A 16,299-nucleotide genomic window follows, 5' to 3' on the forward strand; every position below is an offset into this window, starting at 1 on the left:
TCACGCTCACGCCTGAAAACCCCGCCCCATATTCCTAATATGGAGAAGAAGAAAAAACCCGCAGCCGCACTGGACTAAACTGGTTCCAAACTAGCTAGGCTCCGAAATGCTCTACGCAGTTATCTCTAAATACTTCGAATTACTTTGTCTTTAATTGTACTTTTTAAATCCAGAATGTATTTAATTATATTATTTCATCCCACAAAATAATCTATCTATCTATCTATCTATCTATCTATCTATCACTCTAATCCTTTTCAAACCTAGCTCACTTGGGGAAGTGATGTGAAGTAATTGATATTTCATATAATCCATATTCAATTTTCCCACAAATTCGGGGAATAATTTATCATTTATACACTTTTTAAATAGATGACGCACATGCTTTTATTGAAATATCCAGAAATACCTTAGAAATACTGAGGACCAGTTATTAATGATTATGTTTTTCACCCAAAAATACTGTTAAACTCTAAACCGAGTCACAGTTGATCTTTCCTGTACCAGCATTTTTCCGTGCCACTCAGCCTTTCCATCAGGATACATGTTCTTCCTACATCAGCTGTAATACTAAAGCTGGTTTACTACAAACCAATACAAAAAAAAGAAGCACCTCATGAAGGACCACAGTGTCTCTGAGAAGCACTGTTAAACTATAAGCCAAGTCACAGGACGGTTGATCCCTCCTGTACACACGGTCCAATCCAGTTGCCAGTCAGCCAAGAGACACCAGACTTTGTCCCTCCCTTTTGACCTTCCTATCCATGCACATGCTCTCCCCACATCGGCTGGTCTGCTAAAACCTCGCCATCAGTTTCTCCATGTTAAAGCAAAAATAGCCCCAGACAGTACACATTAGTAACTCTGAATAGCTTCAGACTACACAGTAGAATTTATAAGTAACACTCTCAGTAAACAGTTTCGCTCACTTACAAACATAATCTCACAAGAATGCTTTTTTTTATATTGTCTGTCTCAATCTCTGTCTCAAACTCATTATTGAAAACAACCATTACGAAAATGATCCATTGTTTTTTGGCACAAAAGGAAACCACTCTTTGTAAACCATGGTTATTTAGTGGTTACTATAGTCTGACTGTCATAGTTTCACTATTATTGTGGTTACTCTGTGTTGCCTCACAACTGAAATGGACTAAATTGTATTTTATTTTTTTTATGTCGAAATGTGTGACAGCCATGGTCCTTTTTACTATACTACAAATAAAAGTTGCTTATATCAGTTAATTCTGATTGGACAGATGGTGTTGATTAATTGTCTATTACAGCACCTCTGACAGCAGTTCCAGCTGCGATGTTTATATTAATACACACATTCCAATACATTATCATTTCTACAGAAACATACACATTTAACACATTTAAAAACCATGTGTAATAGCTGACATGGTGAAATCTGTAGAAGACAGTCAGAGGTTAAGATGTAACCTTAAGTTTTCGCACAGGAAAATCTTCAGCATGGAGGACTTTGCGTTTTTAGGTTTCTCGTGAATGAACTTTTTTTGTTTGTTTGTCTTATAACTCCAAGAGTTGCTGGTGAAGGAACTTCTGTTAGCTGCTGTAACAGGTGATAAGAGGAATGTTCCACAACGATAAATGTTAATATAAATTGATTTTTGTATGACGTTGTTCTTCTATAAATATAACAATTGGTAGCGCTGCTGCAACAGCACATCCTGTTTATGGGAAAATAATCAACTTCAGGGTGGTACTATTAACTTCGAGTCGTTGATTATTTTCCTACAACAGCATGTCCCATCATGATTTATTCCTTACTTAGCCTTGAGCATGGTAAGTTGGAAGAAAACTAAACTGCGGTTCCTTCCTCCATATCAAATATTGACCAATATCAAGCTATTGATTCTGCTCTTCAATCTGGGAAGGGTTATAAGGCCATCTCCATGCTATTTGAAAGTCACCATTCTATAGTGAGAAGGATTGTTTACGAATGCAAAGCCTTCAAGACAGCTGCCAGTCTTCCCTGAAGTAAGCATCCCAGCAAATTCAGCTCAAGGTCAGACCCATATGGCTACATATGGTAGTGGAATTGAAATAATATAACATAATTTTAAATAAGTACTACAGTATTATGGTAGTAGTATAGTTCAGAGAATAATAACCATGATTATCACACAGTACCACAGTTAATCCATAGTAAACTATAGTGGATTTTTATAAAAGATACACAAAATATGTCGTTTACAGTAAATTATTGTTTATGGGGTAGCTGAGGACTTAAACTGGGATTTAAGATATGGGTGAGCTTTTACTTCTTTCATGGGAACTAACAATGGGGGATGAGTAGAGTTCACTGTATGTGTTATTATCATGGATCTCAAAATATTTCGTTTGGGTATGGTTCCTCCCTTCAATGAAAAACAGTGTGGGAAAGAACGTAAAGTGTATAAGCTGATGCTATAAAATGAGTATTTAATTCTATAATTTTATACATACTGTATATTACATATATATACTATATATACTGCACCACTGTTGAATTCTCATATCTGATTGGTCAGAAGCTGTTAATTAATTTTCTACAACAGCAGCTCTGAGAGTAGTTCCAGCACTATACATGTTTATATTAACGAATAGTCTATATTCTGTATACTGTATATATATATATATATATATATATATATATATATATATATATATATATATATAAATATATATATATATTAGAGAGTGCAACAATACAATTGTTGTTGTTGTTTTCTTTTTAGAAATTAGAAATTTGTCTATTTTGCCGTTGTCACAGTATGTCTCTATCATGAATATGCTCTATGAGAACAAAATACGGTCAATTATATAACTCAGAAATGGTTAATTATTGATGTACAAAATGCATATAAATCATACAACTAATTTGAATTACATTTAAATAATTTCTGCAAATTATTACTGCTATTTTCCCCATTACACCCTTTCTTTTACGAACCCCTACCCACAATTAAGGAACGCTGTATTGTTATGTACGTTTACATTAAGTTCATTAAACAGTGATATCATGGAAAATGTCATTAATGTAAGTTTGAGGAAAAAAGAGGCTTTCATTGGACTCATAAATGGTAAATCTTTTTATTTTATTTTATTTTTTATTTTTTTTACTTTTTTTGTTTGTATATATTAGCATAATATTAAACTATATTCTGATTCTGAATCATTTCTTGCAGAAACAGGATGTGGCCTTTAAACAAGCAAAAAAAAAAAAAAAAAAAAAAAAAAAAAAAAAGGGCTTAAAACACAGCAGTTAACAATTACCATGACTCAATGAGAACATTTTCCACTGGACTTTAGAAAGCAATGTGAACCTGCATTAACTCATCAGTGTTATTATTAACACCATTTACACCATGATTTATACTGCCATCGAATATCAAACATTAACCAAAAAAATGAGGATTCAGTTCTCTGGAGCGCTCTCGAAATTTCAAGTCTCACATAAGGTTATCTAATGTGTGCGTGTGTGTGTGTGTGTGTGTGTGTGTGCGCGCGCAGTGTGTGTGTATCACTATGCATGGGGTGTACATTCCTGCTGTACTCTGTGATAAGCTGTACAAAATGTACCAGAATAGTTTCCCTGTATACACCATGCACATGCAGTACAGAGAAATTAGAGATACCAGGTGTGATTATTTATTAGGTCATGTGACTAAAGCACAAATTAACAGATTAATTCATGAATTCTGTAATTCTCATTACAGGTTCAGGGTAAGATTAGGTAGAATATAGGTAATATTACATTCTAGACCAGATCTGAGAGAATCCAAATGTCCAGAGTGCTGATTTTCCTGCTCTATTACACTTCTAAATACAGGTCCAGCTTAAATAGTGAGTTAGAGAAGGACTTAAGAGCTCAACTGTTTTGTAAACCACCAAATAGAAAGGAGAAAAGTCGTCCCCTGGTGGTCAGTTTAAAATATAGATTTAGTGTGTGAGGGAAATTATTAATTTTTACTTTGTAATAATCTTGTTCCTGTTCATGTTCATATGAGGAACGCCTATAAAGGACATGTCATGTCACTGAGATCAGTACAGAATATTCATCTGCTTACAGAGACACAAACATGTTCTTCTGTTCAAGGTTCATCTGCACATCTTCTAAGACCCTAAAACAAAGCCTGTTTGAAGTGCCTCAAACTGCTTCTTATCGGTACACAGAAGTGTGTCATGCTCTGCGTTTCATATATATAATAGTTTTTCAGCACAAGTGCTTCAGAACGCTCTCATCACTCTATCCTGCTTTATTAACCATCTTTCTGTAATAAACTCTTTTTTTTTTACCTTCAGAGGACGAGTCTGCGAGTGTTGTCTAATTTCCATGACAACTTGGCGTCTCCTGGCTGGGCTGCGTGAGTCTTTCAGCTTTTCGGGACAACAAGCAAACCGGAAAAAATCAGGATGGGGCAAATACTTTTTCACAGTACTGTACATGCCCAAAAATTACTAAAAGGACTAGAAAGAAGAAAGGGGAAAGTGTTTGGAGAAAAGGTGTGTTTAAAATCTAAAATTTTTATGATCATTTTAAAGAAACTATTAAATCTACACACTGTTTCCCAACTGTAAACAAGACATGGCTGTCTTGAAGTTCATGTAGATAACAAGTAAAGAAGCCAGTAGCTACCAGTTTATCACTGTGAAAACTATACACAGGTGACAAATTAATGGGAAAGTGTATTAGAGTTCAGCCACCACAAGCTGCCAGACCAGCTTCAGTGTGATTCGGCTTAGATTGCAAAATTCTCTGTATCTGTACTGGAGAGATGAACACCTGAAAACGGTGGTGTAGAGCGCTGTCTAACATGTCGTTCCAAAATCTCCCATAGGTGTTCAACTGGCTAACTATGAAAGCCATAGTATATGATATAAATCATTTTCATCCTCATCATGCCATTCAGTGAGCCACCTTGGCCTGTGGATGGCGATGGGGTCAGCCTTGAAGAGAGACCACTCCCATAGAAGTAGGATAGAAATGTTTCATCAGCCCGAAAAACTGCAGCACTGATTTGCAGGGATGGTTCACCTTAGAGGACGAATGGAGCCGCCAGAGCCAGTAGTTCCTTTAAATTGTCACCCATCTGTAAATCATTAGACATTTGCATTCACATGGCTGTGTTAAATTCAGTGTCTCAACCAGATCTCAAACATATCTATAAAAATTGATCGTAGCACATTTTGAAGCCAAATTATTTACTGCACATAGTTTGGTGTCCTTCTGCACCAGAATCAGACCCGAATAAGAGACATGGCTTAAAGTTTAAAAGCAGAATTGTAAGTTAGTTCTAACTTTATTTCTTTCTGTCTTGCTTTCTGTCTATAAACACAGACAGTTTTATGAAACTGTTTATGTACATATGCCATTATTGAGACTGTATTTTAAGGAGAGATTGTAATTCTAAACATGCAATTTACACAATGCTAAACTTGCAGGTATGGGCATATATTATTTGTTAGCTACACCAGTGCAGCACTAAAGAGGCAAATTTTTAAAAAGCAAATATGTCCTACAATTCATTTAATGGGCAGCACGGTCGCGATGCTTCACTACTTCAGGGTCCCTGGTTTGCCCTTGAGCTCGGGTCTGTCTTGTAAAACTCTGTCTTGAGTCTCCTTGACTAGACTCCTTTCCTCCAAGTTCTCTGGTTTTGTCCCATTTCCCAAAGCATGCCAGTAGATGAATTAGTGACTTTGAATTGCCCTAGGTGTGAATGAGTGTTTCAATATGTGTGTGTGTGTGTGTGTGTGTGTGTGTGTGTGTGTGTGTGTGCATGATGCTCTCTTATGGACTGGCATCCAATCCAGAGTGTGTTCCCACGTCACACCCCATGTTCCTGGGATAGGCACCGGATCCACCACAAACCTGCCCGGGATAAAGCACTTATGAAGGAATATTTTGAAAATGTTCTAGTTCCTCATATTTTATTTTTTGCACTAGAGTCTGAGAACCATACATTTCAACATAAGAACAATATGCCCTTGTCTTATAATGTCACTTTAGCACTTAATGTCACCTGAAAAAGATAACATTCGGTATTTTTATGTAAGCAGGTCAAGATGTATTTGACCCTTCAACCTTCACATGTCAGTTGCACCAGTAAGTTGGCGCTTTTGTTGTTAATCTAAAAGCTTGTTTTTATTAATTTAATTAATTGTTTTAATTCACTTTTGCAATAATTAATATGTATGATTCTTTTTTTTGGGGGGGGGGGGACTTTTAGCGAAGCTTTACAGTCTTTAAAACTGACTTGAATACGGATAATTGAGCATGCTAGTCCAGATAAGCTCCGCACACTTCCGGTAATCGTAACCATGAGCTGAAACAACCAATCAGACTCGTCGAAACAACGTATAGGCGGTACCCAAACGTACGCACGCAGCGTAATATTGATGGACACTCGAGCGGACCAATCAGAATCTTCATAACAACGTGTGGGCGTGACAATATGGACGCACTTGGAGACGTGCGCTGCCCCTGAGAGCATGAGGACGGCAGGAATGCAGAGTCAGGATTAAAAAGTAGTTAAAAAAAAAAAATACGGTGAGGAGAAATAATTAAGTGAATTCTAAAATATTAACAGAACGTAAACATTGTATGAAAAATATTCCGCGATGCAGGCAGTTTTGCTTCTTTAAAGCACTTCCTCTTTGGGCTTTTGTGGTGTTCAGAAGCTAGCTAGTTAGCTAATGTCAAACTGTTTACACCTCTTGTAAGATTTTTAATCCGGATTCTGCATTAATTCCGGATGAATAGAAGATATTTATGAATAGTACAACCGTTATTTAGAATTTAATCTGTCGTTGCATGCAGGTCACGTGGTTGTTTACACTCCTGTAAATTGTTTATACATGTGGACGGCGTGACATTGCATGCTAGCTGTCCTAATCCTGCATGGGAATCTGTCCAATCTGAGGAAATCTTCAAAGCTTTGTGATCCCTGCTACTCATTGAAAAGACATCTTAAATCACACACACACACGTGCACCAGACATGTTCAAATCCGTCCAGTGTGCTCCCCTGTGCAGCATGAGCGCGCGTGCTGCTCGTCTGCATTGCACGCCTGCTGCTCGTCTGCATTGCACGCCTGCTCTAAGACACAGCAGTGGAGCAGGACATGGCAGGTCTGAAGCTGCTGCATGGCTCGAGTCTCTCTACACATGGCTCCAGAAAGCAGGAAGAGGATGTGGTGAGAGCGTCCCTGGAAAGAAGAAGCGAGAAGGGCTTCTGTCCATCCTGGCTGACCACTGCAGCTTTGTGACCGGACAGAGACTGAGGCGAGCGTTGCAGGTCGCAGAGCTCTACTCCAACCTGTACTCGGAGAGGAGCAGGTGGACGCTGGTGGGCAACATTTGGCGCCGGCTGCAGAACAAGCAAGCCCCGACTGGCAAACTGCTGGCCGCCCTCGCCGGGGTGTTCATGTGGGAGGACGAGAAGATCAAAGACGATGAGATGAGGAGGTTAGTATTAAAGCCGTACGAGTTTCTACAGCTAGGTGGAGATCTCCTGCCTTATTCTTATCAGTGTATGGCTTTTCATCCTGTCCTCCTTTCCTGTTTCTCTCACTTTCTTTTTACAATATTATTAGGATCCTTTCTTCCTTTCCTCCCTACCTCCTCCTTCTCTCATTTTTCCATATCTTTTTTCTTCCTTCCTTTATACCTCCTCCATCTTCCGTCCATCCTCCCTCCCTTTGTTTCGTCCCTTCTTCCTTCCATCATTTCTTTTTCCTTCCTTCCTTCCTCCCTCCCTTTGTTTCGTCCTTTCTTCCTTCCATCATTTCTTTTTCCTTCCTTCCTTCCTTCCTCCCTCCCTTTGTTTCATCCTTCCTTCCTTCCTTTCTTTTTCCTCCCTTCTTCCCCCGAACGTTCCGTCCGTCCGTCCTTCCTTCCTTCCCTCCTTCCTTCCTTCCTTCCTTTTGTATCCCCCTTTCTCTTCATCTTAATTTTTCTTCCTTCCTTCACGATTTTTCTCTTCCTTCCCCTCTTTCCTTCTTCTTCCCTCCTTTTTTTTACATACCTTCCTTCCATCCCTTCCTTGTCCTTCGTTTCTTTCTTTCCCTTTTTTCCTTTTTGGGTTCTTCCTTCTTTTTGTCCTTTTCCTCTCCTCTTTTATGTCCCTTCCTCTCTTCTGACTTTCCTGGTGTTTGGGTTTTGTGATTCTGAGGTGTGTGTGTGTGTGTGTGTGTGTGTTAGGTGTGCGTGGGAGCTCCAGGCTATGGATGCTGTAAAGCAGAAGGCCGCTGCGGGGAAGGCCAGCGCGCAGGCTGAGGGTGGCTGGGAAATCGTGATGGAGAAGAAGACCTTTAAAGTGTGGAGGAGACCAGTTGAAGGAAGCCACCTGTTCGAGTACCGAGGTGAGCGCCTGTAGCGGCCGTGTCGTCGTTAATGAAATAACCTGAAGCTGAAATCCACACTGAACGTTCTCCTTACCACTTCTTCTGTTCTAGTATTTGGTTCCTACACTGATGTTACTCCCAGACAGTTCTTCAACGTTCAGGTACTCTGCTCTTTGATGAATAAAATCCCACGATTATAAACCAAGCACTGTCTGAACATGTTGATCTGCCTTTTTGTTTACGGTCGTGACATTTGCATTTGCGTGCGCATGTGCGTGCATGTGCACGTGCTGGCATCAAGCAGGTGTGAGTTAAGTTTAGACGCTCTTGTGTTTGCCCGTGCTCTAGTTGGACACCGAATACAGGAAGAAGTGGGACGCACTGGTGATCAAACTGGAAGTGCTGGACCGGGACCTGAACACGGGGTCAGAGGTCGTTCACTGGGCAACACATTTCCCTGTAAGACAAGAAACCTCTTTGTATGTTATTTAAACACAGCTTCATGGGTTTAAAAGAATGACCTGGTACATCTGTTAGAATGTATTTCGCTGTTTTAATGCAGCGCACAACGTTTCTTTTTAATAATGTTTAGGTATTATAATTATATTGTTTGTTTTGGAGGATATGTGTATCCCCCCCCCCCCCCCCTTGTGTTTCTTTACAAAGTGACATCGCCCACTACTGGCCTGGCATGTGTAATACAGCGTAATATGTTGTGGTTGGAAAAACTTTTCCATTTTTAGTACGTTGTTGTCGTGTAAAGACAAAATCCAATGCCGGTTGTCTTGTTACAGGGGTGAAAAAAACCGCAGAGAGTACATTCCTCTGTCGTGAAGCGCTGAAACTGGAGACTCCTTCTGTAAAGGTTACAAATAAATAAACGTCTCCTTACAGAAAACGTCACCGTATCAACGATCAGACATGCATTTTATCCGTCTGTGCGGTGCGCGTTAATATAAACCCGCACTAATGTCCGAGCTGCTGTTGAAATGAATGAATGAATGAATGAATAAATAAATAAAGCACCATTTTCCGACCAATCAGAATCGAGAATTCGACAGAGTCGTCGTCTAAGACTATGTAATCGGCTTATCGGTCGTGCAGTCTAATTGTATTAGTAAGGCTTATCTTGCACGCACATTCCTCTCACCTGCCGTAGTGGTGTAGTTGGGTAGGGGTTTGTATGATGTGTGTGAATCAGACCAATCCCATGCATCACAGTGCATTATGGGTAATCCTGTGCACCTCGAGTGTCTGAAAGTTCTTGTTTTTCTGCTGTTTCATCGGCACAGTACCCGATGTACTCCCGAGACTACGTGTACGTGCGCCGCTACGAAGTGGACGTCGAGAACAACCTGATGGTCCTGGTGTCCAGGTGAGCGTTTTCACGTATTTCCATCTACATATTTTTACGTGACTTTTTTTTTTTTTTTTTTTTTTGCATTAAAAATCGCTGGATGGAAACGCGAATAAAATCTCCAAAACGCATACAAAGTAACGTATGTGGGGTTTTTTTGTATTCAAAGAAGACATGCGCATAAACTATGATGGAAATGCATTTACCGAATTCCTCGATGTGCACGAAAAAATTTGGATAATTGGGTCTGAAAGGTAAAAACGGCGGCGAGCGAGATGCGGCAGTTTCGCCAGAAGTGACGATTTTGTTCTCTTGAACACGTTCGATGGAACTGATGCTTTTATTCGTAAATGTTTTTATCTGATATTCCAATTTTTTGCACAAGTTAAATTTCTCAACTTGGACGGAAACATAACTATTGAGGTGTGTGTGTGTGTGTGTGTGTGTGTGTGACAGAGCTGTGGAACATCCTGGCATTCCTGAGACGCAGGAGTTTGTTAGAGTTCACTCGTATTGCTCCAGGATGGTCATCCGACCCCACAAATCCTTCGATGAGGTGAGAGAACCGTGTGTGTGTGTGTGTGTGTGTGTGTGTGTGTGTCTCTCTCAATCCTTTCATCCCTCCATCATCTCTCTCTGTGTGCCAGCTATTATTCACTTGTCTTTCTATCAGTCCATCTGTCTGTGATTGTCTTATATATCTTCTCCCTCCATCGTCCATCATATCTATCTATTGATCTGTCTTTCCTTTCATCCATCTATGCATTTTGCTGTCCATCCATCCATCCATGTATCCGTTTGTACAACAGTACAGCATCCATCCATCTGTACGATTCTTTGTCATGTCAATCTGTCAATTTATGTCTCTTATCACAAATTTTCCTTTGTAATATCCACCTGTTCATCCATCCATCCATCCCTCTGGCTGTCTGTCGCTCTGTCCTGCATCCATCCGTCCGTGTGTCCTGTATCCATCCCTTCACTCGTCTGCCTGTCCTGCATTCACCGTTTTCCCGTTCGTTCATCCACCTGTTTAAGAAGCTGTCAATCCCTCTGTCTCTCTATGCATACATCTATCTATTGGTCTGTCTGTCCATCATATCTGTTCACTGTTCCCTCTTGTATAAATCTCTTACATCCACCAATTTGTCTTGATTAATCTGTTTAGTGTGTGTGTGTGTGTGTGTGTGTGTGTGTGTGTGTGTGTGTGAGTGTGAGACTGTGTAATCTGATCCAGTCTGATGTGGTGTGATCTGATCCTCATGTTTCCTCAGAATGGATTTGACTATCTGTTGACGTACAGCGATGATCCTCAGACGGTTTTCCCTCGTTACTGTCTGAGCTGGATGGTGTCCAGCGGTGAGTGTGTGTGTGTGTGTGTGTGTGTTATCTCCTGTGTGTGTGTGTTTGTGTGTTATGTAGAGATCTCATAAGACATATTTCTTCATTTGATTATTTAATTCTACATGCTCCTACTTTTCTGCTACACTTTTCTTCTTTTTTTTTCTTTTCTTTTTTTTCATGTATTTTCTTTCATTTTGTCTTTATAAACATTAAAAAAAAAACGTTCAAAGGATTTTTATTCCTTTTTTTGCTTTTTACTTTTCCTCATCTTTTTTTTCCTACTGTTTTCATTTACTTTAAAAAAAAAATCTTTTTCCTTCTTTCTATTCTCTCTCTCTCTCTCTCTCTCTCTCTCTCTCTCTCTGATTGCCTATAAGCCTGGATCTGTTTTTGCTTTTCCTCGTCTCTGGCTTCATATTTATTTATTCATTCTGTGCTCCTTTCATTCCTTTTTTTTTTTTTTTTTTTAACCGCTTAAAAAATCTTTCTTTTAAAAAATTCTTTATTTCGATCTCTTCTCTATTTTATTTCTATTCTACTATTAATCTCGATTTCTCCCCTCCTCCACTTCCATCTGTTTTTGACCCGTTGTTAATCTCTGTATCAGTCTGTTCCTCTTGCCCATTCATTTATCACTCTCTCTGTCCTATATCCATCCATTTGTCTAACAGTACATCTACCTCTCTATAGATATCTCCATCCACCTCTCCACCTTTTATTTGCATCTTTGTCTCTCGTTCTTCTGTTTCTGTGCTGCTTTTTATTTTTAACGTCTGCCTTTTTAAAAAAAAAAAAAAAAAAATTCCGTCTCAGGCATGCCTGATTTTCTGGAGAAGCTGCACACGGCGGCTCTGCGAGCGAAGAACCACGAGGTTGGCGTTTATGACTACGTGGGCATGATGAAGCAGGTGCAGCAGACCTCTTCGGAGCGGCTGGAGGAAGGAACGACGCACACCGCGGGATCCTCCCGTATTTACGCCTGAGAGAGAGGAAACAGCTGGCCAGATGTGCAGCGGATAAGATGGGCAATTCATTAAGACCTAAGAGACCTCGGGTTTGATTCACAACGAATCTGTGACGAGCCTGGGGGGGAGGGAGGGAGGGGGGAGAGAGAGAGAGTGCGAGCGCTTTGCCTCTTACTGTGACCTACAGACAGCGAGTGAGAATCAGAGACGCTGCTACTGCTGCTGCCAAAACACCTTTCTATCCGTGTGTGTGTGTGTGTGTGTGTGTGTGTGTGTGTAAAGATCAGGAGACCTGGTACAGCTGGAATTATTTTGCTTGCACACCTGAGTCAGAATCAGGGGAAAAAACTCCGTCCACTCGCTCAGCTGTATGTTTCTCGCTCCTGGGAGTTTTACTTTCACAAACTACTTCTCACTTGTCTACTAACAAAGTCGCCAAGCTTGCAGCCACATCGGTGCGTGTTCTCTTAAGTGACAAAATATTCACGTCGAGTCGTCCTTAGTGCCGCCGTTTCACAGGAACACATTTTCATTCTCGATGAACGCTCAACATCGCCACGACGTACGCGCTTCAAAACATCCCACTTCCTTTTCTTTATTGTCCATAGCGTGTTCGAGAGATGTCCCTTCAGTAACAAAAACGGCCATGAGGTTTGTTACAGATTTTTATATTCGATGACTTCTACAGGGGAAATGTGACTAATCGTAATCCTCTCTGCATGGACAGGTTTGGGTTCGGAAAATTCCACGAGACGTCTCTTACTTTCCGCTTCACCGCAGCAGCACTCACACACACACACACAGGCATTCTGGTCCTCACGTTTCTCGAACCAGCTCCTCACGAGGAAGTGCGGGACGTGTTCGAGCGACCGCAGCGTCCTCGCTAGCGTCCTCACTTCCTCTGCTGCGCCAGAGCTGCGTCTGTTTTCTCTTGATTTGGCGTCTGCGCGCTTATCACTGCTGAACACTCGGCGCTCTCGTGTGATTTGCGTCCCAACCCCAGGAGCGTTTACTTGTAAGACGGTTCTACGTGCTAGAGTACTACCAGAGTTAGGAGCGCTAATGATACGAGTGCGTGATTTCAGATAACGACAGCTGAGATCACTTTAATGGACACGGATATCGATTTCTGATAAATAAATAAATCAACAAACGCACCATAAAGCAGCATACAGAGCAATTCTGTTTAATAAGCACTCATCATTAAACGTGAAATCAAAACGTAAACAGTAAAGGGGTGAGAGAGAGAAAATAATTCGACGCTCGCGGGAGTTTCTTGATATCGGGCAACAAAACCAGCGAGAACAACCGGACAAGCTAAAGTGTGGCCGCGTGCGGGTTTTAATCCGTTTGATCGAACTGGGCTTTGGATGGTGATCTGACGTCACTGTGAACCAGCCAATGAGAAACGACGTAGGGATAAAACGTTTAATGAGTTTTCCCAGTCATATGAGAGAGGAAAAAAGTATTGTATGTAAAATGACGACGCACAGCGAAGTGTTTCCTGGCAGATTTTCGGACACAATGTCTTCGTTTTAAGCGACAATGCTCTCAAAGCAATGTTGTCGTTTTTTTTTTAATGGAATATTTAACGAAAATTCCCAGTGTATGGTTAATCCCACCTCCATTTCATTTACACGCTCGAATCTGATGCATCAGTCAGCCTCGGATTCATTTTCCTTCCATTTTAATCACGGCCTCAGGATTCAAGCCGTTAGATCGTACTTCCTCCGGTTTAATAGTCGTGAAGGTGTTTCGAATCCGTTTAAAAATACGGCGGTGGGATTGCGAACACATCCTGAGCATCAGGCTCATATTTGTGCGAGTTAAAGACAAATATTACACTCACACTTTACAGGGTGTCCCAAAAGTCTCCATACGTGCGGGACTATGGACGCCAGGACCACATCGGTCGCGTCTTCGTCGGCGGACGTTCGTGGACGTCCGCTTCTCCTCGGTCGGTCCGCATCACCTCCAGTCTTTTCGAGTTTGTTAGTAAGTTTGGTAACAGTGTTGTGTGTGTGTGTATGTGATGTGCTCACCATGTTTCCTGTTAAAGTCCATCGCAACCTTGCGACAGCTTCCTGATCCATATATATATATAATTGAAATTGTGGCGTTCATTTCCCCCCGTGTGTGGAGAATTGTGGGACATCCTGTATTAAAGAGGGTGTATGGTATGAAGGTCTGGGCTTCACTGGGTTGACAGAAAACATTGTTTTTCTGCTTTCTGATAGTTTGTGTGTATATTCATCTTCCAGTTAACATTTCTATTTTCCCCGTCAGACTTTAGCCTGAACTCCACCATGTCATGACCGGTATGATGGTTTTTTTTTTTTTTAATGGTGTAGATGAACCGTAATTCTTAAATGTACTTAAAAAAACAACAACATGCTGATATGTAAATATATTCTTGGTGAAGATGCCATTTTAAGGCAGGTACAGTGAGGTGAATGGAGATCCTTAGAAAGATTAACGTTAAAGCTTTCTCAGTGATCTGCGTGGTGATGATGTAAACACTTTGATGCTCATTCAACCCCCCCTCCCCCCAACACACAGATTTAGTACTTCTTATTTCTGTTCATTTTGTGAATCCTGTCGAGCCAGTAGCGTTCCTAGAGGTGTATGGTGCAACCCGGATGACCATGACGATCGATCCCTCCACAGTCATCAGCATTACACTGTCTGTTCAGGACTTGGAATGGAAGTTAGGCCAGTCCGTATTTTTTTTTTTTTTTCCTCTTTAATATCGCTCTTTTTCTTGTAGTAACAGAAACGGTCGCTTTAAAATGGCACGATTTGTCGGTAAAGCTGAATTTTCTTGCGGTGAGGAATGCTTATTCATCTCATTTACACACACAAAAAAAAAAAAAACCAACCACAGGAACTGTGTGACGCGCGTGTTATGTAATACTTCCACGAACAGTGTGATAAGAGTGCTGTGTATCGGAACACGTTGATGATGAAATGTGCAAGACTGTTAAAAATCTACACGAGCTGAAAAATCTACATGAACCTGTCCAATCATAGACGTCCTAAAATTCTGCTTTGGATTCGGTTCATTAATTATTATTTTTTTTTTTCTTCTTTAATATTATTTTTCCTTCTTTCTCTTGTACGGCTTGGAAAGGAAAGATAGATCATTTTTGTAACAAACTCGAGTGTTTTTAATTGTCCCATCTTAATAATTTGCCCCTTTTTTTTGGTTTGGTTTCTAAAATTACAGATTTTTTTAAAATGTTTTGTAGATTTCTTGTGTGTGGTTTTTTTTTTTGTTGTTGTTGTTTTTTTTTTCTTTTCAGATTTGTACTAGTGAGTCAGAGCATAAGATGAACTCTTGTATAAAGCATGTGATAAATATGGATTTGCATTTGTCAACTTATCCGAACGGTTGATTCATTCGCAGCACTTGATTTCAGCGTGACTGTTGGTAAGGGTGTGTGAGGCTTCGCTGAAGGTTTGCATGTGTTTCTTGGGCCTCTTCAGTGGTGCTTGGGGAGAAAAACGCTCAGCTGATGAATGTTTGTTTTGGGGTTGTTTTTTTTTTTTTTTTTTTTTTTTCTGCAATGTTTCAGCCCTGATGCAACTCCAGACTGAAATTGTGAGCGGTTCTTTCTCCGTTAATTGCTCTAGTGTGTGAAAGTGAATTTCTACAACCCCGATTCTGAAACTGTTGGGACAGTATGGGAAATGCTAATAAAAATGAAGAGGAGTGATTTGTAAATGTACTTTGACTCGTATTTAAACAAAGAATGTATAAAGACAAGGTATTTGATGTTTTATCTAACTGCATAGTTTTTTGACGATAAATGTTTATTTTGAAATCGATGCTTGTGACACGTTCCAAATAAGTTGGGACGGGGCAATTTAGGACTAATAGCGACGTGAGAAGTTGAAATAAGAAGGTGATGTGAAACAGGTGAGGCAATCGTCTAATCAGAGTATATAAGGAGCCTCCAAAAAAAGGCCTAGTCCTTCAAGAGCAAGGATGGGTCGAGGATCAGCGATCCGCCAACACTTTGAGGAGAACATTCCCCAAAGACAAATCAGTAGGATTTTGGGCGTTTCACCTTCTACAGTGCACAATATAGTTAAAAGATTCGAGGAATCCGGTCAAATCTCGGTGTGTAAAGGGCGAGGCTGAAAACAACTTCTGAATGCGTGTGATCTCCGATCCCTCGGACGTCACTGTCTTAAAAACCGTCATGAGTCTGTAATGGAGATCCGGACATGGGCTCGGGAATACTTTGGTAAACCTTTGTCAGTCGACACCATTCGC

General features: G+C 40.5%; 1 protein-coding gene across 1 annotated transcript; it reads left to right on the plus strand.

Annotated features, from left to right (window-relative positions):
• The first annotated feature begins 6,397 nt into the window (after positions 1–6,397).
• Positions 6,398–15,738, plus strand: stard7 (StAR-related lipid transfer (START) domain containing 7). The gene is made up of 9 exons (XM_017489891.3): positions 6,398–6,559; positions 6,830–7,476; positions 8,212–8,372; positions 8,466–8,515; positions 8,703–8,813; positions 9,647–9,729; positions 10,168–10,267; positions 10,986–11,070; positions 11,869–15,738. Exons 2-9 carry the CDS (start codon positions 7,010–7,012, stop codon positions 12,036–12,038), a joined length of 1,227 nt encoding a protein of 408 aa, XP_017345380.1. The 5' UTR covers positions 6,398–6,559; positions 6,830–7,009; the 3' UTR covers positions 12,039–15,738.
• The last annotated feature ends 561 nt before the right edge of the window (positions 15,739–16,299 follow it).

Source organism: Ictalurus punctatus, chromosome 16 (genome assembly GCF_001660625.3).
Source record: "Ictalurus punctatus breed USDA103 chromosome 16, Coco_2.0, whole genome shotgun sequence".
NCBI lineage: Eukaryota > Metazoa > Chordata > Actinopteri > Siluriformes > Ictaluridae > Ictalurus > Ictalurus punctatus.